We start from the raw sequence: 24,091 nt of genomic DNA, 5'->3' as shown, positions 1-24,091 counted from the left end.
ATCAACAAACCGTGAGGTCTCCGCCGTGAGGCTGCAGCTGGCTGTCGGCCTTAGGCTTTTTGCTGGAAGAGGCTGAAGTAAACAAACTGTTGCCATTAGGTCGGCTGGAAGAAGTTAAGTCCTCGCTGGTGTATTTGTGTTTAGATGCATCGGAGAGGGGTGAGATGGGCGACCGAAGCATTTTTTCATTTTTATTTATTGGTATTGCCACACTGAAAAAGGAAATTACGGTAATGGAATGTTACAGAGTCAGCACAGGGAAAGGTAAATGTTTTCATATGACCCAAACCACCCAACTGGGACCTGTTGGTAGGAGAAGCTTATTGGGAATTATTATACCAGGAAACAAGTTAATGGCATTAGGATCATAACAAACAATAAGCAGATCTCACTCACTGTTTCTTTTCTCTTCCCATCAGGATGAGTAGTAATTCTGGAGCCAGCACCAAAGTACATGACTAAGACTAATAACACCTTCATTTTCCAAGTCCTTTATCCAAGGATCTCAAAATACCCAACAAACAACTTACTGTTTTCCTAACAAGCATAAGGAGCAAGCAGTGGGAAAGTCAATCAACAACAATAAATGAATTCTACATTTCTGCCTTTTTTTGAGACGGGATCTGGCTCTGCTGCCCAGGCTGGAGAGCAGTGGCAGGATCTTGGCTCACTGTAGCACTAACCTCCTGGGCTCAGGCAATCCTCCCACTTCAGCCTCCTGAGTAGCAGGGACTACAGGTATGCATCACCACACCGGGCTAATTTTTCATATTTTTTGTAGAGATAGGGTTTCACCATGTTGCCCAAGCTGGTCTCGAACTCCTGGATTCAAGGTGCCTCGGCCTCCCAAAGTGCTGGGATTACAGACATGAGCCATCGTGCCCAGCCAAATTCTACACTTCTTTTTATTTTTTATTTTTTTGAGATGGAGTTTCGCTCGTCACCCAGGCTGGAGTGCAATGGCACAATCTTGGCTCACTGCAGCCTCTGCCTCCTGGGTTCAAGTGATTTTCCTGCCTCAGCCTCCCGAGGACTCCCGAGTAGCTGGGATTACAGGTGCCTGCCACCACATCCGGCTACTTTTTGTATTTTTAGTAGAGACGGGGTTTCACCATGTTCAAGCTGGTCTTGAACTTCTATTCTCAGGTGATCCACCTGCCTCGGCCTCCCAAAGTGCTGGGATTACAGGCGTGAGCTACCGTGCCCAGTCCATATTCCACATTTCTAAAAAGACTTTTGCTATCTCATCTGAGCTTGTACTAAATATAATATAGAAAAATAATAAAACCAGAGAACAACCTGCAATATGTGAAGCCAATTCTTAATATCTGAGTTTATGACTTAACAAGGGATTGATCAGATTAAACCTAGAATATAAAAACGGTGAGTAGGAGGCCGGGTGTGGTGGCTCATGCCTGTAATCCCAGCACTTTGGGAGGCCAAGGTGGGCGGATCACTTGAGGTCGGGAGTTCGAGACCAGCCTGGCCAACACGGTGAAACCCCCTCTCTGCTAAAAATACAAAAATTAGCCAGGTGTGGTGGCGCATGCCTGTAATCCCAGCTACTCAGCTCAGGAGGCTGAGGCAGGAGAATTGCTTGGGAGAGGTGGATGTTGCAGTGAGGCGAGATTGCGCCACTGCACTCCAGCGTGGGCGACAGAATAAGACTCCGTCTCCAAAATAAATACATAAATAAATAAAATAATAAATAAAAATGGTGAGTAGAAGTTACAGTTTCTGATTCCTAACTCCTTATTTTACCTTCAAAACTACTGTCTGTGCTTGAATATAACATTCTCCAAAATCAACCATCAGTGAAGAGGGATTCACTTATACCTGAGTTTGCAATGTATATTATATTGTTAGGGCTCTATCACTTAAAAGTATTGTTTGGGGAAGACAGATTAGTTTGAAATAAACTCAGTCATCGCTAATTTAGGATACTTATAGAGGTCACCTGGTAGAGTCAGTTAAAAAATGGTAAAGCCATCTAACAAAGATTTACTCATTATTCTTGAGGTTGGGATCTCTTAATTGCACGTGTTGGTTATCACTGCAAAGAAGCCACTAAAGTCACTTCGAAAAGCAATTTCCTTAGCTGGTGGTCACAGTGGAGAAATTACAAACACAGACCTCTAGAACAAATGACAAAACCAAGGTTCTGAATGTTATGCAAATGGATACATGTGGGGATAGAATTTCTGGTGAAAAGCACTGTTCCAAAAGCACGGTGTGTCTAACAACATAGAGGCTGTGTCACGCAAAAGTGCTTTGGGAGAATCAAAAGTTGCTCATCTAGTGATGGCTAAGGTGCTGATGCTGAAGATAATGCGAACAGCCTGATTGTAATTGTTTCTCGAAATGTGAGTGAAGAAAGACCTTTTCCTCAGTCTCTATTATTTGACCTACTTTATGATTTTTACAGTGCATGGAAAACAAAACTGTGACATTAAATATTATCATGGATATCATGATTGCCTGTTTTTCATCACTGCAAGTTTATATATATATTCAAGTTGGCCAAAGAAACTTTCTTCGGAGCTCTTCTTTGAAATTGGCAATCCCCTTCTCTTGGACTGCTGTACAGCACTGGTAAAACTTGATAGTAGTAATCACAATTCCAGAGGTACACAGACCACCTTTCCAAGAATGTACTCTAAGCATTTTATATGCATTGTGTCACCACTTAACAGCAACAAAACCATCAGAACTAGGAGGCTCTGCCAGGCTAAGTCTCTAGAGCAAGAGTTTTTTAACCTGGGGTCCAATAACTTGAATAGAGAAGTGACCTCTTCATTTTCACTAACCTCTCACTGTAACAGAACATTTCCTTCAACTATGAGTAAAGGTATGAAACCAGAGTCATGGTTTAGCAGGAGCAGTAGTACAACACTTGTGACTGTGTCACCGGTATAAATCACAGCTATTTTCTTTTTTTCTTTTTCTTTTCTTTTTTGAGATGGAACCTCTATGTCACCCAGGCTGGAGTGCCATGGCACAATCTCGGCTCCCTGCAACCTCTGCCTCCCGGGTTTGAGCGATTCTCTGGCCTCAGCCTCCCAAGTAGCTGGGACTACAGGAGCGTGCCACCACACCCAGCTAATTTTTTTATATTTTTAGTAGATACGGGGTTTCACCATATTGGCCAGGCTGGTCTTGAACTCCTGACCTTGTGATCCGCCCGCCTCAGCCTCCCAAAGTGCTGGGATTACAGGCGTGAGCCACCGCACCCGGCCAAATCACAGCTATTTTCATATCATATTGCAGTTGTGCATACATACGGTTTATATTCCTCACTGCTTAGAAATTCTGGAAGCCACCAGATCAGCTAGAAAGGTTATTTAGTGCATTAACAAGCACTAAAGGATATCACACATTTAAAAATATTTGGGGACTACATTTTCCCCATTTCCCCTTTCCCAATATTTTGGGCTGGCATCCACCCTGCAAAGAGGACCGAGGAGTGGGCAGCATGCAGGGGCAGCCCTCCCTCCCGCTCAGACCCACAGGAGCCCTCGCCTTTCAAGGTGATTCCGGCGCTGCAGTGGGCCTGTGTGTGTGCACCCTCACCCTCCAGTTCCCTCGCCAAGTTTTAGCACTGCTCTACATCTTTTCCTAACCTTTCAGTTTACATTTTTATGTGTTGTGCCGAGACATTCATCTCTCTTCAAAATTCTATGTATACGGTCAGGGAGGGTGAGGAGTGTCTTAGAGAGGAAAAGTGGTTTCCGTGCTGTGGTATTTCAAAATGGAAAGAGCTTCTACGACTGATGATAAGCTACTTGTTTCTAATAAATACTTGGGATCTTGCTTTGCTTGTAAGCCATTCATCACAGAGGGGAGTCAGTGCTGGGTGGGTCCATCTGGAACCTCTTGAGAGGAGTGTGTGGGTGGCCATTTAACCTTGGGAGCACGGACCCTTCTAAGGCCACAATTTTAGTCTATATCCAATTAATTGCTTTAGGTGCTACACATGGAGATTCAGCTTGAAGTGTGTATTTCTTCGTCTGTGTAATAAGCTTAGTGTTCTTATGAGTTTAGCAGTTACCATTAAAATATTGATTAGAAATTCAGTTATTAAGGTTTTTTGGGGGAAGGGCATGTCTTGGGGAGGGCATGTCTGGTCTTTGGTTATGGAGAAGTACCTTGCCTGAGTATCTGGAGCTATAATGTGTGGCACATGTGTAGCCATAATGATAAGATTTGGGTTAAAGGAGGGAAGCAAGTCTGCAGACCTTGACCAGAGTAGTCCTCAAAAAGCCTGACCCTCCTCCAACATAGCAGGTGACTTTCAGACCCAGAGATCTCTCCAGCTCACTTCCACTTTGGAGGGAATGCACGTACCTGTTGATGTTCATGTTGCAGTGGTTTGCAGACAAAGTATTACTGGTGGAGGTGGCCAGTCTTGAAGAGCTGTCTTTCTCTCCCTGGGACTTCTTGATCTCCCTGTAGTCGTCTTCGTTGTCACACTGTATGGAAATAAACTAAAGTCAATCAGCACTGGATTTCAAGAGGTATTATGAGTTCCCAGGCACCGACTTCCACAGAGCAAGGCCTCCTGGGAGCCCCACTCACCTGGCTTCCCCGAAGCACAGCCTGAGCAGCTGTGCCCCTGCCATAGCTTCCCCATTAGCTCCTCAACAAGCAAGGATGAAATCTGTCAGTTTTACAATTGACAGCTGATGGAGAGGAGAGGCACGACGCCATGATTCAACATTTTGAATTCTGAAAGCTGCTCTGCCATCAACCGGCTTAGGATTTAGCCCTCCAACTGGTCTGAGTTCCCACTGCAGCTCCAGCGGCACTCACCTTGGCATTTCTTGGTATCAGAATAAAGTACAGCAAGTGTGTGTTCTCTGGGATTCATGCCATAAGGGCAGTGGCAAGCCTGGACTTTTCTGTCTTAAAAATTCTTGCCTTGGCCAGGTGCGGTGGCTCATGCCTGTAATCCCAGCACTTTGGGAGGCCGAGGCAGGCGAATCACGAGGTCAGGAGATCGACACCATCCTGGCCAACATGGTGAAACCCCATCTCTACTAAAATACAAAAAATTAGCCAGGTGTGGTGGTGCACGCCTGTAGTCCCAGCTACTTGGGAGGCTGAGGCAGGAGAATCGCTTGAACCTGGGAGGCAGAGATTTAAGTGAGCCGAGATCACGCCACTGCACTCCAGCCTGGCGACAGAGTGAGACTCCGTCTCAAAACAAACAAAAAAAATTATTGCCTTTTGTGAACTGCAAGCAGAAGCTATTATCTCTTGGTGCCTTAATTCTAGTTTTCAATTACTATCCCATGACATCTTAGAATCCATAAAGTACCTTTTTCTAAAACAGTACTTTGATTGGATCCTTGTTGCCATGATTGGGTTTAATTTTATTTATTTATTTAGAGACAGAGTCTTGCTCTGTCACCCAGGCTGGAGTGCAGTGGTGTGATCATGGCTCACTGCAGCCTCGACCTCCCAGGCTCAGGTGATCCTCCCGCCTCGCCTTCCAAGTAGCTGGGAATGCAAGTGTGTGCCACCATGCCTGGCTAATTTTTTGTATTTTTTGTAGAGACGGAGCTTTGCCATGTTGCTCAGGCTGATCTCAAACTCCTGGGCTCAAGCGATCCTCCCACCTTGGGCTCCCAAAGTGCTGGGATTACAGGTGTCAGCTATCAGGCCAGCCTGTGTTTAACTTTAGATATGTGTTAAGGTGCAACACAAATATATTCAGAAAGTACCATTTTCCATGAGATAACAGGAACCTAGTATGGTATCCTCAGGGCTGTCTGCATTGTTTTCCAGGAGACAAGTGCCAACACCAAAGAGAGAAAGACTCTGACTTTCTCGCTCTGGCTGGGATTTTGCCACACAGCCTCTGCCACAGGGGCTCCCAGATGCCCACACTGTAATAGTACCCCCATGGAGGGCCCAAACCAAAGCTCCGAGTTCTTAGTCCTTAGCTCCAGGGCTCCAGCAGGGCGAGACTCCACAAATTTGACAGCCAGGTCTATGGGGCCCCATCTCCAGCACCCAGTACTGGGGTACTAATGCCCAGAATACCAAGTAAAGAGCACTATAAGAATGTTCTTTCACTTCTCTTGTGTCTGTGTTTAATGATTCTTTAGATTTTATGAGTACAGCCAGGTGTCAGGCTTACTATAAATGAAGCTTCTTAAGTTAAAATAAAAATGGCCATAAGTAATACAACTATTTAAACACAGAATATTACGGAATTTTATGTACATCTTTCTGCACATCTCTCTAGTAAACTCTTCATGCCTGGGTGGCTTTATGTATTTCCAATCTGTCTATATATTACCAATGTCTATCTCTGCATATTTCATGTGTATATTTCCATCAGTGTATTCAGTTAGCCATCCATCCCAGAGGTAAAAGCCACACTCATTCCCAGATGATTAACTGATTGATTGATTCCTACACTCAACAAAGACTGAGCACCAGCAAGTAGTAAGGAAGACAGGGTGTGTAGAGAAAAACAGGAGGAATAGCAGGTAGGGAAGAAAATGAGCTGCCAAGTGTTACTGACTTGCATTGTTGGAACATATTGTGTGAATCTGACAACACCCCTGCAAAGATGTCAACATTTTTTTATTTTTTTTTTGAGACAGCGTCTCACTCTATTGCCAGGCTGGAGTGCAATGGCATGATCTCAGCTCGGTGCAGCCTCCGCCTCCAGGGTTCAAGCGATTCTCCTGCCTCAGCCTCCTGAGTAGCTGGGATTACAGGCACGCGCCACCACGCCCAGCTATTTTTGTATTTTTAGTAGAGACAGGGTTTCACCATGTTGGCCAGGATGGTCTCGATCTCTTGATCTCGTGATCCGCCCACCTTGGCCTCCCAAAGTGCTGTGATTACAGGAGTGAGCCAGCACGGCCGGCCCCGATGTCAGCATTTTCTAGATGGAGAAACTGATGTTCAGAGAAAGTAAGGTCACCTGATTAAGGTCACTGAGGAGGCCAAGGACCATAAATAACTTTCTGGGTCTAGTGCAAAATGAAAATGCTGGGCCCTTTGTTCAAAAAGCAGGAAAAGAGTGATGTTATAAAGCCCTCAAATAGAAAACATTTTCCATTCTTTCACAGTCTCTGTCATGGAGGTGTCTACAGTATTTGCTATACACACTGTACTTCTTTGGGCATGGGGATACTTGGGGGGGCAAGTGTAGCCTCTCAAGGGCCCTGTCTGCCCTTGGACGAGGTATATGTGTGCAGCCCACCAGTGTGGGCGTTCCCCTTCTGCCAATCAGAGGCCCTACCTGTGGTGCCCGAGTTGTCAGGCATTTCCCCAACAACCCACAGCAAATGGGCAACCCCCAGGGGATTTCAAGACCCTCTTTGGAATGTCTTACTACCTGGATGAGGGATGGGCAAGATCCTTCCTCTGCCTGCACCTAGGCCCCTTCTTGGGGCAAGGGCAGCAATAGTCCCTGGACTAAGACAGGAAGTGGGAGGCTGCCTAGGGCCCAGGGTGCCAGGAGGCAGAAGCGCAGGCAGAACCTGCCCTGCGGAAACAGGAAGGAGGTGGGAACACAGTGAGTCAAAGCTCCATATGCCCCTGCACATGTATCATCAATTTGCAGCATCACAAATTCAAAGATTACAGGAAAAATTTTAAGATGGCAGCCACAAGCATTCAATTCCAAGGGGCCCTGGGTGATGCACACCACTATGGTCCCATGCATGGGGCCCATGAAAAGCTGGCCCTGCAGGAGGTAAATGGTAAAGACAGGATTTGAAGTCAGGACACTTTGGTGTGAAAATCCACACACTTTCCATTATATGTGAGCACTCTCAGGGCAATGGGGACCAACTAAGGGCGCCCACTGCCGGCTAATAATGGCCAGTGCTGGGTGGAAACTATGTTGGGGCCTCTTTATAAAATTATCTTTGCTGGCCACGTGCAGTGGCTCATGCCTGTAATCCCAGCACTTTAGGAGGCCGAGGCAGGCGGATCACCTGAGGTTGGGAGTTCGAGACCAGCCTGACCAACAATGGTGAAACCCCGTCTGTACTAAAAATACAAAATTAGCCAGGCATGGTGGCACATGCCTGTAATCCAAGCTACTCGGGAGGCTGAGGCAGGAGAATCACTTGAACCCAGGAGGCGGAGGTTGTGGTGAGCCAAGATGGTGGAGCATCATTGCACTCCAGCCTGGGCAACAAGAGCGAAACTCTGTCTCAAAAAAAAAAAAAAAAAAATTTTTTTTTTTCTTTGCATCCATACCAAGGAAAAGCAAAAAGCTGCCCCTTGAAGATATTTCTTTTCATGAACTTTCTTGCAAGGGCTTCAAATTCTACTTTATAGGGATAAATTACTTCATGTTATTAATATTATGTGAAGAAAAACATCCTTTGGTACTTTATTTTTTATTTTATTTATTTATTTCTTTGAGATGGAGTCTTGCTCTGTTGCCTAGGCTGGAGTGCAGTGGCATGATCTTGGCTCACTGCAACCTCTGCCTCCCAGGTTCAAGTGATTCTCCTGTCTCAGCTGCCTGAGTAGCTGGGACTACAGGTGTGTACCATCATGTCTAGCTGATTTTTTGTATTTTAGTAGAGATGGGATTTTACCATGTTGTCCAGGCTGGTCTTGAACTCCTGAGCTCAGGCAATCCGCCCATCTCAGCCTCCCAAAGTGGTAGGATTAGAGGCTTGAGCCACCGTACCCGGTCTGGTACTTTAGAATGAATTTCTCTGGTCATAGGTGCCCTTAGGTTACAAAGATGATTGTCATAAAAAGGAGACTGAGTGCCTTCTCCATGCGCACTTACAAAGCAAGAAATATATTCATCGTGGCCAGGACAAGGTAACAAGCTGTACTCCTTAGTCCCCTTCTCAGTCAGGGATTCGAAATAGCTGTGAAACATATGTGTCCAGTCTAACTTTTCTATTGATAGACTAGACTGTCTTCAGAAAACTGGAAAATATACAAACCTCAGACTGATTTCTTATTGTGACGCTCTGAAGCCAGACAGCCTGGGTTAATTCCTGGCTCAGCCCCTTAGGACCTATGTAACCTTGGGCAAGTTGCTTTAGGCTCTCTGAGCCTCTGTTCCCTCTCCGTAAAATGGGTATGACAATATTTGCCTCATAAAGTTATAAGGATGAAATGATTTAACATGTATAAAGTGCCTAGAGCAGCATCTGTCATGGTGACCTATATACCTGTGAGCTGTTGTTACTGAAAACTTTGTCCTAAATTTGGAGCCATCCATGCATATTGCAATCTTGGTCTGTCACCCATTGTATTTTTCACTGTGATAAAAATTACTTATGAAGATACAGTAACAGGAGGGGTTAAAAATCCTCAAAATTGGCTTTAATGGATGATTAAGGTATTCCCCTGCACAAAAACCTTCGAAATGGGCTACACGTTCAGTGTCTGCTGCCAGAGATGCCCCCCAGCTCTCCCTGTCCTTGCTTTTGCTGCCCTTCTCACTCCCTGGACTCACCGCTTCCATTCCTGACCCTGGACGTATTCAAATATCCCTCCTCTACAGAGCCCTGTTTTCAGGGCCCCTCCACCATGAAGCCCTCCTTGATCAATGCTAATGGAAGCAACAGCTGCTGGTTCTGATGCTGCATCAGGGTCTGCCGTATTCATTTTCACCTGCCACAACCTTGAACTTCATGAGGCCACTGGCCTCTTGGGCCAATGAGTGATCCCACCAGCAATGTCACCCCATTCCTCCCAGCAAAGAGTGAGGGTTCTCATGTGTTTAGCTTTCTCACAGGCCCTGCATCCAGCTGCGTGTGCACACGCTTGATAAATATTTCCTATTTTGACATGCAGTGGGACAAGGCTTAATTACCTATAACTATAAAATAGGGATAATAGGCTGGGCATGGTGGCTCATGCCTGTAATCCCAGCACTTTGGGAGGCTGAGGCAGGCTGATCACTTGAGGTCAGGAGTTCGAGACCAGCCCGGCCAACATGGTGAAACCCTGTCTTTACTAAAAATACAAAAAAATTAGCTGGGCATGGTGGTGGACACCTGTAATCCCAGATACTTGGGAGGCTGAGGTAGGAGAATCGCCTGAACCTGGGAGGCAGAGGTTGCAGTGAACCGAGATTGTGCCATCGTACTCCTGCTTGGGCGACAGAGCGAGACTCCCTCCCCCCCCCAAAAAAAAGGGATAATAATGGTACTTCCCTCACTGAGCAGTTCTAAGGACTAAGTTAGATGTTAAGTGCTTACAACAGTGTCTGGATATAGTAAGTGCCCTAGAAGTGTGTGTTAGGTAAGGACACACAAAACTCCTGTGGCAGCCTACCGTCCCAAACAGCAGCCTATGGGTGCTCTATCCAAGTACCCACAAGTTAAGAGATAGCCCCTTCCCCTCCACGCCCCCGCACCCCAGTCAGCCCCAGGCCTACCTTGCGTTTCCTCTTGGATTTTGGCAAAGCCTTTTCTGCAGGTGTGTCCGAGGTGTGGCTGGGCGGTGCGCTCTCAGAGTCCTTGGTGGCAGGGGCGCTCAATACCCCTGGCTCCTGGGGCAGGTGTTCTGGGATCCTGGACAGGAGGGTCAGGTCGATTTTGACCCAGAGAGACCTGATCTCATCACTGTCCTTTAGAGGGGAGAGAAGTTCGTTCCGGCCAAAGGGGACCAGTGTGTAGAACTGCTCCTCCAGCTCCTTCGCGATGTCACTGGTGGTCCTGGCGTTGATGGAGCCTACAGGGGCCCTAGGACCATTGCCCCCGTTGGCAGCGGCCTCCTTCAGCCTCTGATCATTCCCGGAGGAGGCAGAGGCAGCCACGGTCTGTGCTTTGGACAGAGGGTACTCCTCCTGCTCGGACTCCAGGTCGGAGTCCGAGGAGGAGGACGAAGATGACGACTCTGTCTCAATGAACTCCTTGGATTTGGGGACGATCCTGCTTAGCCCCCGCGTGCGGCGCTTCTCGCAGGTCACGGAGGAGCGCAGCTCCTTGCGGTGGCTCGCTCTGTTGTTGCCACAGGGCCTGGTTTTGGTGGGCTCCTGGGGGACCACCACGCTCGTCCCCAGCGCGTCCGCGGCCGCGGGCTCCTCGGGCCGGTGGCAGTTGGCGCCGTCCCCGGCTGAGGTCCTCTCGGTGCGCCTGGTGGGCTTCTTGCCCGCGGACCTCCGGGCAGGCGCGGGCGCGTTCTCCGCGGGCGCACAGGGCACTGCGGGTGGCGGGGCGGCTGCGCTCACCGCCAGGGCCACGGCCGCGGGCGGGGACTTCTGCTTCACGCCTTTACTCCCAGGGGCCTTGTTGGCTGTCCTTGGCCTCTGCTCCTCCTTGCAAGTGCTCTTGATCTCCTTCTCTCTCAGGCTGGGCTGGCAAACGTCGGGGACTTTCCCACAGTCCTGGACGTCCTCTTTCACCGGGTTGTAGTACTGATTGCTCTCTGGCCCGTGGCTTTCATTTTGGATCAGAATAGGAGGCTTGTGGGGATTAACTTTGTTTAGCCATTTATCCAGCTGCCACTTGTTAGAGGATGCCGGTTCAGCCTGAAAGCAGAAAACCGGTGACAAACAAAACATCTTTCATTACAGGCTCACTTAAAAGGGGCCTGGCTGTTTTTATCTTGACTTACTTCTCTAAGTATATGAGCAGAAAACGAATGGGCTGGAAGCAAAAGGAAAATGGAAGCATTAAGCGTGTGTGGCAGCCCCATGTGGCACTCAGGATGCCTGGATGATGCTGTCCTTACCGGCCCGTGGCACTAAACGTCCTTGCAGCACTTCCTCTTTGGAAAAATAAGGAAAGCATTGTGCCTCATTAGAACCCATTTCCTAGTACTTTTGAGTGTTAGTATAAATTTTTTTTTATAATTATATGTACATATGTAAACTTGAAATTCCCCAAAACTCAGAGAATAGTTTAGAGGTCCTGAGCATAAATCACTTGTTTTTTTGGTGACACTTAAAACTTTGGGGAGATCTGAAGAGGGGACTAAGTGGAACCTACAATCTCAAACAATTAACACATGATTTATGTGTTGAAGGCAGGTAGGCTGTAGTAATTTGGTAGTAGGAGCAATGACCTTGGGAAGATGGCTTGTTTTGCGTATAGAACTATTTCAGAGGTATTTGTGCATCTTTGGCAGCCTGACTGGGTCAGTCTAACCTCAACCTGCTTCCATCACACTTTGCTAGAAATATTTCAAACATGGAGGTGAGATGGAACACTTTCCTACAAGCAGGTTTGCTAACTTAGAGCAACTCATGAAAGTCATTGGTTTTGAACTGTGGCCCCACAGGTTGGCTCTGTGGTTGAGGGTGTGGGGATGGCTAGGGAATGCCCTCAAATGGATGGGAAATGTGTAGATGCATTTTGTTCCTAGAAGAGGTCTGTACTTTTCAGTTGTGTCTCTAAGAATCTATGTCTCAGAAGCCAAAAAAAAATTAAGGACCAATCCAATAATTTTACAGGGAGTAAATGCTGATGTCTAAAAAGTCAATTTATCCAGCATTATGATAATTAAGAGAAAACAGGTGTATTGAGAAGAATAGAATTTTAGCCAGAGTATTTTCAATTTGTGACTCTAAGTGAAATGGGGAAAGTATTTTGGCTAAGGTGATGTGTTTTTTCTTCCCTATGGCCTTCCACCTTTCGAATTCGTGGCATCCATTGTTTCAGGGGAGACCAGATACCAGGCTAGAATAAGAAGACACTGCTTAGCTCCATACTTCAAGCTTGATCAGTTCAAGTCTAGAGCAAATTGAGTCTGTTGCCAGAGAAAAAATGGTTTAACATAATAAATATAAATAATACAATGTAATAAAATTTTAATAAAAATAATAAATAAATTTAAATAATAAAATTTGAAAAGGTTCCTTTGAAGTATCAAGGTTTGTTTTTCAACAGTGAGGCCTGTATTAAGAGCAGAACTCAGGGCTCCTGGCCTCACCCCAGGCACTGAGCATTTCAGAAGGGGAATAAGAGGGCTGTATCATAGAAGCAGGGGCCTTGGCTGAGTCCGGGGCACAGCTCAGGGAAATGGGAAGCCTCTGATGGGCCAGAGCGGGCTGGGGCCAAGAGGAATTGGCCACAGAGCATGGGGATCAGGCAACCAGAGCTATGACAGGGACCATGGACATCTTGCTGGTTGCCCCAAACCAGATGGGACCAACTGCCCTTTGGGGCAGACTGGCACAGGGTGTCTGGTGACTTGGAGAAGCAAGAAAATTTCAGTGAAGGCCAGAATGAGGATGAAGGCCCCTTCCCTGGGCTGTTGAGGATGTGGAAGCCCATCCTGGAGTGCAGGTGGGGAAGGGGGGACCCCCTGGCCCCGACACAGATTCTGGTCTTTGACGTGACTTTTTTCTTTGCTTGTTTTCATGGCCACCAACAGAACCAGGGGCTCCAGAGAAATATGCAAATGAGTAGAAAGACAGATGGTTTTTGTACCTCTGAGTTCTACGTAAATCACGACCTCACTTTATTTGGCTTCTCCAGAGAAAGGGAACACGGGAAACCTATGGAACGTGCCCAGTGCATGTGGCGGTGGCAGATGCCCTCCCACGGTCAGAGAAAGCAGGACAGTGGGACACGGAACAGCTTCTCAGCCAAGGGGGATCCCTCACCTCCCCTGAGATTAGCTGAGAGTGCCTGAAAGCTAATTTGGTGGCAAAAATCAATGGCTTCTAATTTTGTCTCCCTCAACCCCCATTTCTCTCATCAAGTCAGTGCCTTCGCCTGTGCCTCAGCTTCCCTAGACAAATGGGACACAGTAAATAGGAATGGGTGCTGAAGGGGCCTCTTGCAGAAAGGGTGCACATATTGGGAGAGGGCACACACACACATGGCAGAACACACCCCTCACGCTGGCCCCGCCACTGTGTTTCACACTAGTTCTCCCTCACTGCTACCATCCGGAGCCTTCTATAGCCCACATCTCATATGTGAGAGAAGTCTGTTTGTAGCCAAAACACAGCTGCACACGGGAAAATTCACACTGAAACCTTCTAGCAGGAGCATTAACAGAAGGGCAGAATTTAATACATTTAGTATAGGCCCACTGCCTGGTATGCTTTAGGGTCATTTTTTCTGCACTTCACAGCTGAGGAAATCAGTTTGAAGTACCCACTTTCAACACATCACTAAATCATACTTTTTTTTTCCTCGAGGATCTACAATAACCTCCTATTGCCTCTCAAACAAAATCCAAATTTCTAAGGGGGGCGTTTAAGGGCGTCCATTATCTTGTAATCATCTTTCATTGTCAGAATACCTACAGTTTAACTCCCACTTCATGTGTATTATCTCATTTAATCTTTACAGATAAGAAAGGTTATCACCCCTAACTTGTAGATGAGGCTCAGAGAGGCTAAGGGACATACCCAGAGCTGCACAGCTACCAGGCTCTACCGAGACTAACTTTGCACTCATCTAGGTTTAAAGACCAATTGTCTCCACGGCTGCATCACTGTGTCTCCCACTGTGTCTCCCACTGTTTGGCATAGCCTCGTGAAAGGGGGACCGCATTCCTTTGAGAAATGTCAGTCTTCAACCTAAAATGACAGAATTAGATCTGAATTTTGGAGAAAACACCAAGAACACTCCAAACAGTACTTGTTGCCCTGTTATACTCAATTGCGTTGTCTTTTGATGTTCGTATTTGTTTCATGTGTATATATGTCTTGTGTCTTCAAAAAAGCCAAATGCTTCTTTCAGGCAAGGGCCAGGTCTCTGTTTCTTTAGCATCCCTTGCAGCATCTATACTAGGTCAGGGAGGCAGATTGCCATGTCTCTCCTCCTAATAAGAACAACTCACAATGAGCTGTCACTCAAATTGTACCATTTATTCCTTTATCATCATCATTTTCCCCCCGACAACCTCACAGGTTAGGCAGAGCAGGAATATCTGCCATTCTGGAAATGAAGCAATTGTGGCCAAGGAAGCTGCAAGGATACAGAGTTTAGTGGCAGTGAGGAGGGGAACCTCAGGCTGCAGACGCCAGGCCACTGGCATGCGGCTGGCCACAGTCCGCCTCCTGAGCCGTCCATCCGGGGTTTCTGCCCAAGGTTCTGGTTTGTTTGCTGGCTCGCTGCTTTATATTTTCAGCCATGACTCTCCTCCCTAATTGATCTTCCCTCTGACTCATGCACCAGCTCTCCATCACGCACTCTGGTCCCTGCTTCATCTAAATCCTTCAAGTACCCGCTGCCATGGACCTCGTAGGCACCTAATAAATGAGAAGCTTGTTGAGTCAGCGAGCAACTTGAATCACATTTCTGCTGATTTTTAAGAACGATCTAGGGCAGCATTTTCCAAAATGTGCTTTTAGCTCATCTATCCCATGAAGGAGGGTTTCCAGAGTCAGATCGATTTGGGAAATGCCACAATGGAAAACACAGTATACCCGAGCAATAGTAAGGGCTGGGTGATGATTCTGTAGGTAAAGAGGTGGAATAAACCTATTTTGTCCCAGATCTGTTCAACGTTATGTATCCAGGCTTTTTTATTTTATTTTTTTCCTCCACGTAATATATATTGTACAACAAAGGCCGAGGGAGTTCCGTGTGTGGGGTCAACGTGTTAGCTGAGTGCAAAAGCAACTTCTCCTGCAAAGCTCTGGTATAAGAGGCTGTACAGTGCCCAGAAAGCAGATTAGACTCCGGTGAGAAAAAGTTGTCTGAGACCAATGAAGCCCACATCATGCCACAGAGAGGGCCCCTCCATGCTACGCGGGAACATGGCATTACCATACTACAGTGATTTACGTGAAACAAATTGGCTCTCAACACACACAGCCAGAAAGAACATCTCCTACGCAACTCAGCTGAGCCCAGTGGGTTTTCTGAGTGCTGGGACATGGTGGGGAGAATACAGGGCGCCTCCTACGCCCATAGCAGGATGTTACAGCAGGGGAGTGAGGAACAGAGGCGTTCTGCTTCAAAGCAGCACAAACTGGTCTGAGCAGCGGAATGTGAGGTGCATGGCTATGAAGAGCCTGACTGTCATGTGGGGTTCAGGAAAAGGAGTCTTACTGCTCTCTGTAAGGTGACCTGGGCCAGCTCCGCCAGATCAGGCAGCACAGCTGCGGAGGACACACAGGGTGATGTTACTTCCCGCCTTTGCCATTTGCAGTCTGCAAACTCATTTTCTTTCTAAAGGGTGTGTGTGTCTGTATTATCCTTAGGAAAAGTGTTAAAATAACTTTACTTTTATTCCACCAAATACATTTCTTTCCTGCAGAAAGAACGAACGTGCAGCGTGGCTAACACATCACCTGCTGCCTCTGCAGTCCTCTGTGTAGGGAAGCCAGGAATCCAAAACCACACATGGCCTCAGGTGACTTAAACTTTTAGGACTGACTCCTTTAGGAGGCTCTTGCCCCTCTCCTTAGTGAGGGGCCTCTGATAGCTGCTGGAAGAAATGACAAGAGCCTCCTTTCATCACCCAAGAGTTCAAGTCTTTGTAATTATCTCAGTGACATTTAGAAAGCATTTGCTTAAAGCACTTTATAACTGTACTGCTCTTTTTTTTTTTTCTTTCTTTTTCTTTGAGACGGAGTCTCGCTCTGTCACCCAGGCTGGAGTACAGTGGTATGAGCTTGGCTCACTGCAACCTCCGCCTCCAGGGTTCAAGCGATTCTCCTGCCTCAGGCTCCTGAGGAGCTGGGATTACAGGCGCCCACCACCACACCCAGCTAATTTTTGTATTTTTAGTAGACACATGGTTTTACCATGTTGGTCAGGCTGGTCTCGAACTCCTGACCTCATGATCCACCTGTCTCGGCCTCCCAAAGTGCTGGGATTACAGGCATGAACCACTGCGCCCGGCCAACTGTACTGGTCTTAAACGAGGTTCCAGCCAACACAGGAGCTCTAGGACCTACATTTCAGGATGAAAATAAGCCTGAACATTCATGAATTTAACCTGCAAAGCCACAAGGAGGAGCCTGGATGGATGATCTTCACAGACACAAACAGTTTTTGGATATCCTCACTGCCTGCCCTGTCCTTGCACTGTCCCTGGGACGCAGTTATTTCTTATAACTAAATATTCCAGAATTTCTCCACAAAGTATAGCATAAAGCAGGCTTTAAAGAAGCCTGCTTAACTCTTCTACTTCATTTAACTCCTGCATTTTTTTCATTTTGAATTATCCCCATTAGAATGTCAGCTCTATGAAGATAGGGACATTTTTTGTCATATAATTGTGTATTCCAGGGCCAAGTACTGTGTGACTGATGCTCAGTAAATATTTGTTGAATGAATTCTGAATGAGTAAATGAATGAATGAATGAGTAAATGGAATTATGCTGAAGGAATAATAATTTAGTTTCTGGGAAAAGCCAGGGTTATGTTACCATAAGGCTTTCATAGGTTAATGTTGCTAAGAGCCTTCCCCTCATACAGAGATTGATAGATGGATAAATAGATGGATAGATATAGATGGACAGATGGAGAGGCAGAGACTGAACCTCATGGGAAGGAGAGCAAGGAGAGACGGCTTGGTTCAGGATGAATGGAGAGTCCTGAGCCAGGGCAGAAAGGTGCTGAGGAGAAAATGAGCAGTGTGGGGAAAAAGAAAGTCCCCGATTTCACAGTGATCCTGCAAAAAGCCTCAGCCTCCTGAAAGAAGTAGGGAGGGGAAAAACCTGAAGGAACTGAAGAGCCACTCTGTGAACCTGAGATGGAACCACTGCTTTCAGGTGTGATAACATCCAAGGCACTGCTATAAAAGCTGGACACGGGGATGCTGATCGGGCCCATTAAGGTGCTCCCCTCCCACTGAGATGGTTTGTAGAAGTGGGTTTAGTTTCATTTCAGAGCCTATTTAGGAATATGGCCCCCCCAAATGGTACAGAGGGCTGTAAGTAAGAAATTAAACCTGACAATCATTAGTCATGTCAAATGTTTACGCACTCAAGAAGAAACTCTATTTTATTCCTTGTTTAGAAATTAGAGTCTACCCTTAGAGCTCTGCAGCCTGGGGAAGTTTCTCTCAGCCCTCTCCCAAGAATCTTCATGCTCTGAATTACTATTTAATTTTCCCCTTCCTACTTTAAAGTAGAAACAGCAATGGTTTTTATTGGTACCTTCTAATGTTTTTATAGGAGGCACCTAAATCTTCCACATAGATACTCATCACAGCTATAAAAGGTTTCATCATTTTTTGTAGGGTGATGCTAATTTTTCTTTTTCTATTTTCACAAAGAAAACACAGTTAAGAAGGTTTTATTAATATTTATAGCCCTTCTTCTTCTGATCCGTGACAAACCGCAAAAAGGTAAGAATCTGACCATGTCCAACCCATAAAACCCCTTTCCCTGTGATTTATGGGTGGTCACACTTCCCAGGCGGTGAGTGGCTCTGTCCAGCGACTGCCCTGGCTGACCCCAAGGGAGACCTGAGCCATAGGTTATTTCCTGTCAGTGATGTTTATAGCATACTTGGAAATTTCTGGAAGTCAAGAGAGAATCTGGGGGCAATGAAAGTTGATGTTTCTGTACTTCAAAGGAACCTGTGAAATTAGGAGACTGTGAGGAGGGGGAAAATGTGGAGCCCGAAGCCCACAGCCTCCTCCTGTCCAGCACCTGGCTTGGGGTCTGCAGGAGGGAGGAGACCTGCAGCAGTGTGACAGTGACAATGCCCGGACTTGCTATCCTCATAGAGAGAGAAGTGGGCAGAGGAGAGGCCTGAGCCAGGCAGCGCTTACCTCGGGGCTGGAGAAGTGGGGGGGCTTGCTGCCCTCACTCTCGCTGGAGCTGCTCTCGGTCTCCGAGTCAGATCCGGAGCTGCTCTCTGAGTCGCTGGAGGAGCTGCTGCTGCCGCTGCTGCTGCTGCTGCTGCTGCCCTTGCTGGAAGGCACCGAGGTTCTGCAGTTGGGCTGCTGGACCACGGCGCTGCCAGCCCGCGAGGCCCCCGGGAAGGAGAGGGAAGGAAAGCCAAGTGAGCAAACAGGAAAACACCACCAAGCTGTCATGCACCCTAAAGAGGGAGGAGGCACGCAGCCTACACATCTGTCAACCATGACCTGGAACTCAAAGAGCAGGCGTCGAGGTCAAAGTCATCCTAAAGGTTAAAGCAACTCATATACAGAAATAAAATTGGGGGTGAAGTTGGTGCCCCTTGGTAGTCGGGCACTGGTTATTCGTGTGGCCATTTTGGAAGGGAAGGTGGTATAACATCCAAATGGCTGTTTCCATTTTGCTGCTGTTCTGGGAATGGCTTTTCAAATGCATCCCCAAATCCAATCATCTACAAAAATGCAAGGAAATCCAAAAAGCTTGAACTATTTTGCAAAGCATGAAAAGGACTGCTTTATTTTTGCCCTAGAGGGAAAATGCAGCATGATGGCAGGGATTAGGCAGAGGGCTGTCAGGAAGGGCACGGCGTTCTGCTCTGAGCTTTCATGACCTGCTGGAAGGTTCCAGAGACCAAGGGACTGTCCAAGTTCATGTCTTGCTTCCTCCCTTTTCCCACCTGTTGTTGAGTGCTGTAGCGATTACAGGTGCTGGGATGTTGTTATAAACTGTAACCTTCCTTTGAGCCCTTTCCTAGAGAACTGAAGATCCCTCACTGACACACTTTCGTATATTCCGGACTTTAAAATTCAATCCCGGTGCTGTGACTTATAGGAGCTGCATTTCACATTTATACTTGATGTTTATATCCATGCTGAAATTTGCCAGAAAGTCATTACATACTCAAAGATAACAAGAAAAATTGACTGATGCTTTCCGATAGTAATTAATTAACCATAAAAATTCAAATAGCATACATCCACCCAGAAAGTGTTTGAGCAGAAAAGAAAATTTCAGTACTCACATAATATTCAACATCTTCAAAGCGCTTTATTAACAAAATTGAAACACACCATAATGTGTTCTTTTGAGGTCAAGCTCTAAATACCAAAAATGCCGGTCACTCTTGTATGTTGAGTCAGCAAACTGCTTCCAACTGTGACCAGTGCTTCTATAGGACCGAGCATCAGTGAAGGCCAGGGGCCAGGGAGCTTGTGGGGGTTTTATGGTCTCAAGTGCAAAGCAGCCTGGACATGGTAAAGGACTTGTTTCACCCATCCCTTAAATCTTTGATATGTGCTTTGCCCAAAGAGGACTTTCATAAATCCTGGGTATGGGGGTGGGGATGGAGGTAATACTCATTGGAGCTTTGTTTCTATAAAAACCACCAGACAAGAAACTATCTTGCAGGGGATCTAAAAATAAAAGCACCTCTTGGAACGGCAGGGTTAGGGGAACCAGAGTGTGAACATAACTTTCCCTAGTGGGGTTTTCATTTCTTCCACCAATGTCACGGTCCACACTGATTGTCTGACAAAATTCTTCAGCAGCAGACAACATCTGCACATTTATGCCTTGCCTGAGCTGCAGCGATTTCTTTTCCAGCCTGTTATTTGTGTCTAGAATTGAGTGAGGAATCCTGGATCTTAAGACAGAGTAGGGCAAGGCACAGTTAGAGCTCAGGGGCTGTAATATTTCTTTCCTTCCTTATGAACAAAAATCTGTCTTTCCTGTTGGCTGAATCGAGATGGTTACTGTCATTGGAATCATAAAAAAAGGACGATTGAATTCTGACTGAACATGAACATCTGGGATCCATGTTAATAGTCTGTAGAACCTGACAGAAACAAGCAATGGGGAAAGGATTCCCTATTTAATAAACGGTGCTGGGAGAACTGGCTAGCCATATGCAGAAGACTGAAACTGGACCCCTTCCTTACACCATATACAAAAATCGACTCAAGATAGATTATAGACTTAAATTTACAAACTAAAACTATAAAACCCTTGGAAGACAACCTAGGCAATACCATTCAGGACATATGAATGGGCAAAGATTTCATGACAAAGACGTCAAAAGCAATTGCAACAAAAGCAAAAATTGACAAGTGACATCTAATTAAACTAAAGAGCTTCTGCACAGCGAAAGAAACTATCAACAGAGTAAACAGACAACCTAAAGAATGGGAGAAAATTTTTGCAAACTATGCATTTGACAAAGCTCTAATATCCAGCGTTTATAAGGAACTTAAACAAATTTACAAGAAATAACAATCCCATTAAAAAGTGGGAAAAGGACATAAACAAACACTTCAAAAGAAGACATACATGTGGCCAAAAAGCATATAGAAAAAAGCTCAATATCACTGCTCATCAGAGAAATGCAAATCAAAACCACACTGAGATACCATCTCACACCAGTCAGATTGGCTATTACGTAAAAATCCAAAAATAATAGGTGTTGGTGAGGTTGTGGAGAAAAAGGAACCCTTATACACTGCTGGTAGAAGTGTAAATTAGTTCAACCATTGTGGAAGACAGTGTGGCGATTCCTCAAAGACCTAAAGATAGAAATATCACTCAACCCAGCAATCCCATTACTGAGTATATACCCAAAGGAATATAGATCACTCTATCATAAAGACACATGCACGCGTATGTTCACTGCAACACTATTCACAACAGCAAAAACACAGAATTAACTCAAATGCCCATCGATGACAGACTGGATAAAGAAAATGTGGTACACATATACCATGAAATACAATGCAACCATTTAAAAAAAAAAGATTATGTCCTTTGCAGGGACATGAATGGAGCTGGAGGCCATTATCTTTACCAAACTAATGCAGGAAGAGAAAACCAAATGCCACGCGTTCTCACTTATAAGTGGGAGCTAAATGATGAGAACACATGGACACTGAGAAGGGAACCACACACACTGGGGCCTATTGGAGGGTGGAGGATGGGAGGAGGCAGAGGGTCAGAAAAATAACTAATGGGTACAGGCTTAATATCTGAGTGATGAAATAATCTGTACAACAAACCCCCATGACACACGTTTACCTATGGAACAAACCTGCACATCCTGCACAGGTGCCCCTTAACTTAAAAAAATTGTTTTTTGGTGGGTCCCAAAACATCCAAAACACTGGGGGGAAACACACAAAAATAAAAAAGCAAAACAACACATGGCTCAAAAGCTTCCTTGTTAGAAGGATGGGGTTGGGGGACATAGATGTGGAGGAAAGATATGTGTTTCTCTGTCACCCTCCGGAGTGACATCTGCCAAAGATTAGCAAATGAAGATGAATAAAGAACATTCTGATTGGTGATCAAAGCCATTGGACATCATAGAAAACCAATCAGTACATTCTATCTGCTTTCACTCAACAAAAAACATGTGATGCTGGTTCTGTGTGCTCTGGGCTTTGCGTGTACAGCAGAGGCAGCAAGGTGTGTGGGATTCCTTGTGGCTTGCACCACAAAGTGACTGTCTTTTGAAAACTGGCACTTTAATTTCTGGGAAAGCGCCCATTCAACAGTTACCATGCTGCCTGCCTTTAATGGCTGCGGTCCTGAAGTGATGAGGCACACTAGCCCAAGGAGGCAGCATCTCCGATCTGAATTACATTGGCAGAAAAGCCTTATACGTTAATGTTTTCCTTTCTTAAATTACGAAATTCACTTAAAATGACAGTTTTACTGGCCTAACTATTATTTGTTTTTAAAACAGCTGAGAGAGCCAAGAGTTTAGGTTTTTCTTCATACTTTACTTGTAAGGGTTGTGAAATTTATGATGTCTGGATTAAATATATTCATGTTTCAATGGTCCCGGTAGAGTATGTATAATATCCAGAAACAATCATAGCAAAGATGGGGGCAGACTTTCCTGGAAGGTCGCTGGTAGCTCCAGTTGTGGGATCAAGATCACTCTCCCCACTTCCACAAAGGCAACTCCTCTAACCCATCTTTGCATGGGGCCTTGGGGTCAGCTGACCATTCTGGCCTCAGTGTAGTGACTGTTCCCACCACGGGTGCTTGCAGCTGCTTTACCCATCGTGGAGCAGCTGCAGCAGTGAGGGTGGCAGAGCCAAGATGAGGAAGCCAGGAATGGCATTCCCTGCAGACGAGTGCTAGTGAAAGGATGGACTCGGCTAAGCCACAAACACACACATATACATACGTCTATAGAATTTGTTGTTGCCCAGGCTGGAGTGCAGTAGTGGTCATAGCTCACTGCAGCCTCGAACTCCTGGACTCAAGCAATCGTCCCTCCTCAGCCTCCCAAGTAGTTGGAACTACAGGCATGTACCACCATACCCGGCTAATTTGTGTATTTTTTTATAAAGACAGGATCTTTCTATGTTGTCTAGGCTAGTATTGAACTCCTGGCTTCAAGCAATCCTTCCACCTCAGCCTCCCAAAGTGCTGGGATTACAGGTGTGAGCCACTGCACCCAGCCTAGGCTTTATATATTTAAAATTGCAAACTGAAAACTTTGGTGTGCCAATTGGTTTTCATGTTTACATACCAAAGATGCTTTAAAAAAATTAACTTAAGGCTGGGCAGCATAGTGAGACCCTGTCTCTACCAAAAAAACAAATTAGCTGGGTGTGCTGGCATGTGCCTGTGGTCCCAGCTACTCAGGAGGATTACTTGAGCCTGGGAGGTCAAGGCTGCAGTAAACCATGATTGTGCCACTGCACCCCAGTCTGGGTGACAGCAAGGCCCTGTAAAAAAAAACATATATATTATAGTGGATTTTTTCCTGAAATGATAACATGGATTGGTTGACATGATGACACAGGCTTGGACAATTTTTAGCATGCTACCTACCAAGTTCTTGGACCCAGTGCCATCTCATGAACACGGTGCCATTTGACAGCAGCCAGAAAACATTATTGAGATCACGGAATAAAAGTCTTTGTGTCACCAAAGCTCAGCACAGTGCCTGGCACATAATAAGTGTTCATGTGTGATTACTAAATGAAAAAGTAAAGAGAAAAAATCCAACACTGGGTTAATGAGTTTTTTTTTAAAAAAAGAGATTGAATCTTTTGAGAAGGTTATAATGTCACTTTTCCAATTAAAAAATATTTAAAAGTACTTCAGGACGGGTGCGGTGGCTCACGCCTGTAATCCCAGCACTTTGGGAGGCCGAGGCGGGAGGATCACGAAGTCAGGAGATCAAGACCATCCTGGCTAACATGGTGAAACCCCGTCTCTACTAAAAATACAAGAAGTTAGCCAGGCGTGGTGGCAGGCACCTGTAGTCTCAGCTACTCAGGAGGCTGAGGCAGGAGAATGGTGTGAACCCGGGAGGCGGAGCTTGCAATGAGCTGAGATTGCGCCACTGCA

General features: G+C 45.9%; 1 protein-coding gene across 7 annotated transcripts in view; it reads right to left on the bottom strand.

Annotated features, from left to right (window-relative positions):
• AFF3 (ALF transcription elongation factor 3) overlaps positions 1-24,091 on the bottom strand; it is a 597,738-nt gene that overhangs the window by 36,814 nt on the left and 536,833 nt on the right. For all 7 annotated transcript variants that reach the window (XM_063594766.1, XM_063594765.1, XM_063594763.1 and 4 more), the window contains 4 exons: positions 18,643-18,829; positions 10,385-11,479; positions 4,345-4,469; positions 11-212 (listed from right to left, as the gene is read on the bottom strand). In XM_063594766.1, the coding sequence (XP_063450836.1) occupies positions 11-212; positions 4,345-4,469; positions 10,385-11,479; positions 18,643-18,829 (1,609 nt within the window). The remainder of the gene's footprint in view (positions 1-10; positions 213-4,344; positions 4,470-10,384; positions 11,480-18,642; positions 18,830-24,091) is intronic.

Source organism: Pan paniscus, chromosome 12 (assembly GCF_029289425.2).
Source record: "Pan paniscus chromosome 12, NHGRI_mPanPan1-v2.0_pri, whole genome shotgun sequence".
In the NCBI taxonomy this organism is placed as follows: Eukaryota; Metazoa; Chordata; class Mammalia; order Primates; family Hominidae; genus Pan; species Pan paniscus.
This window is presented reverse-complemented; position numbering and strand designations above follow the sequence as displayed.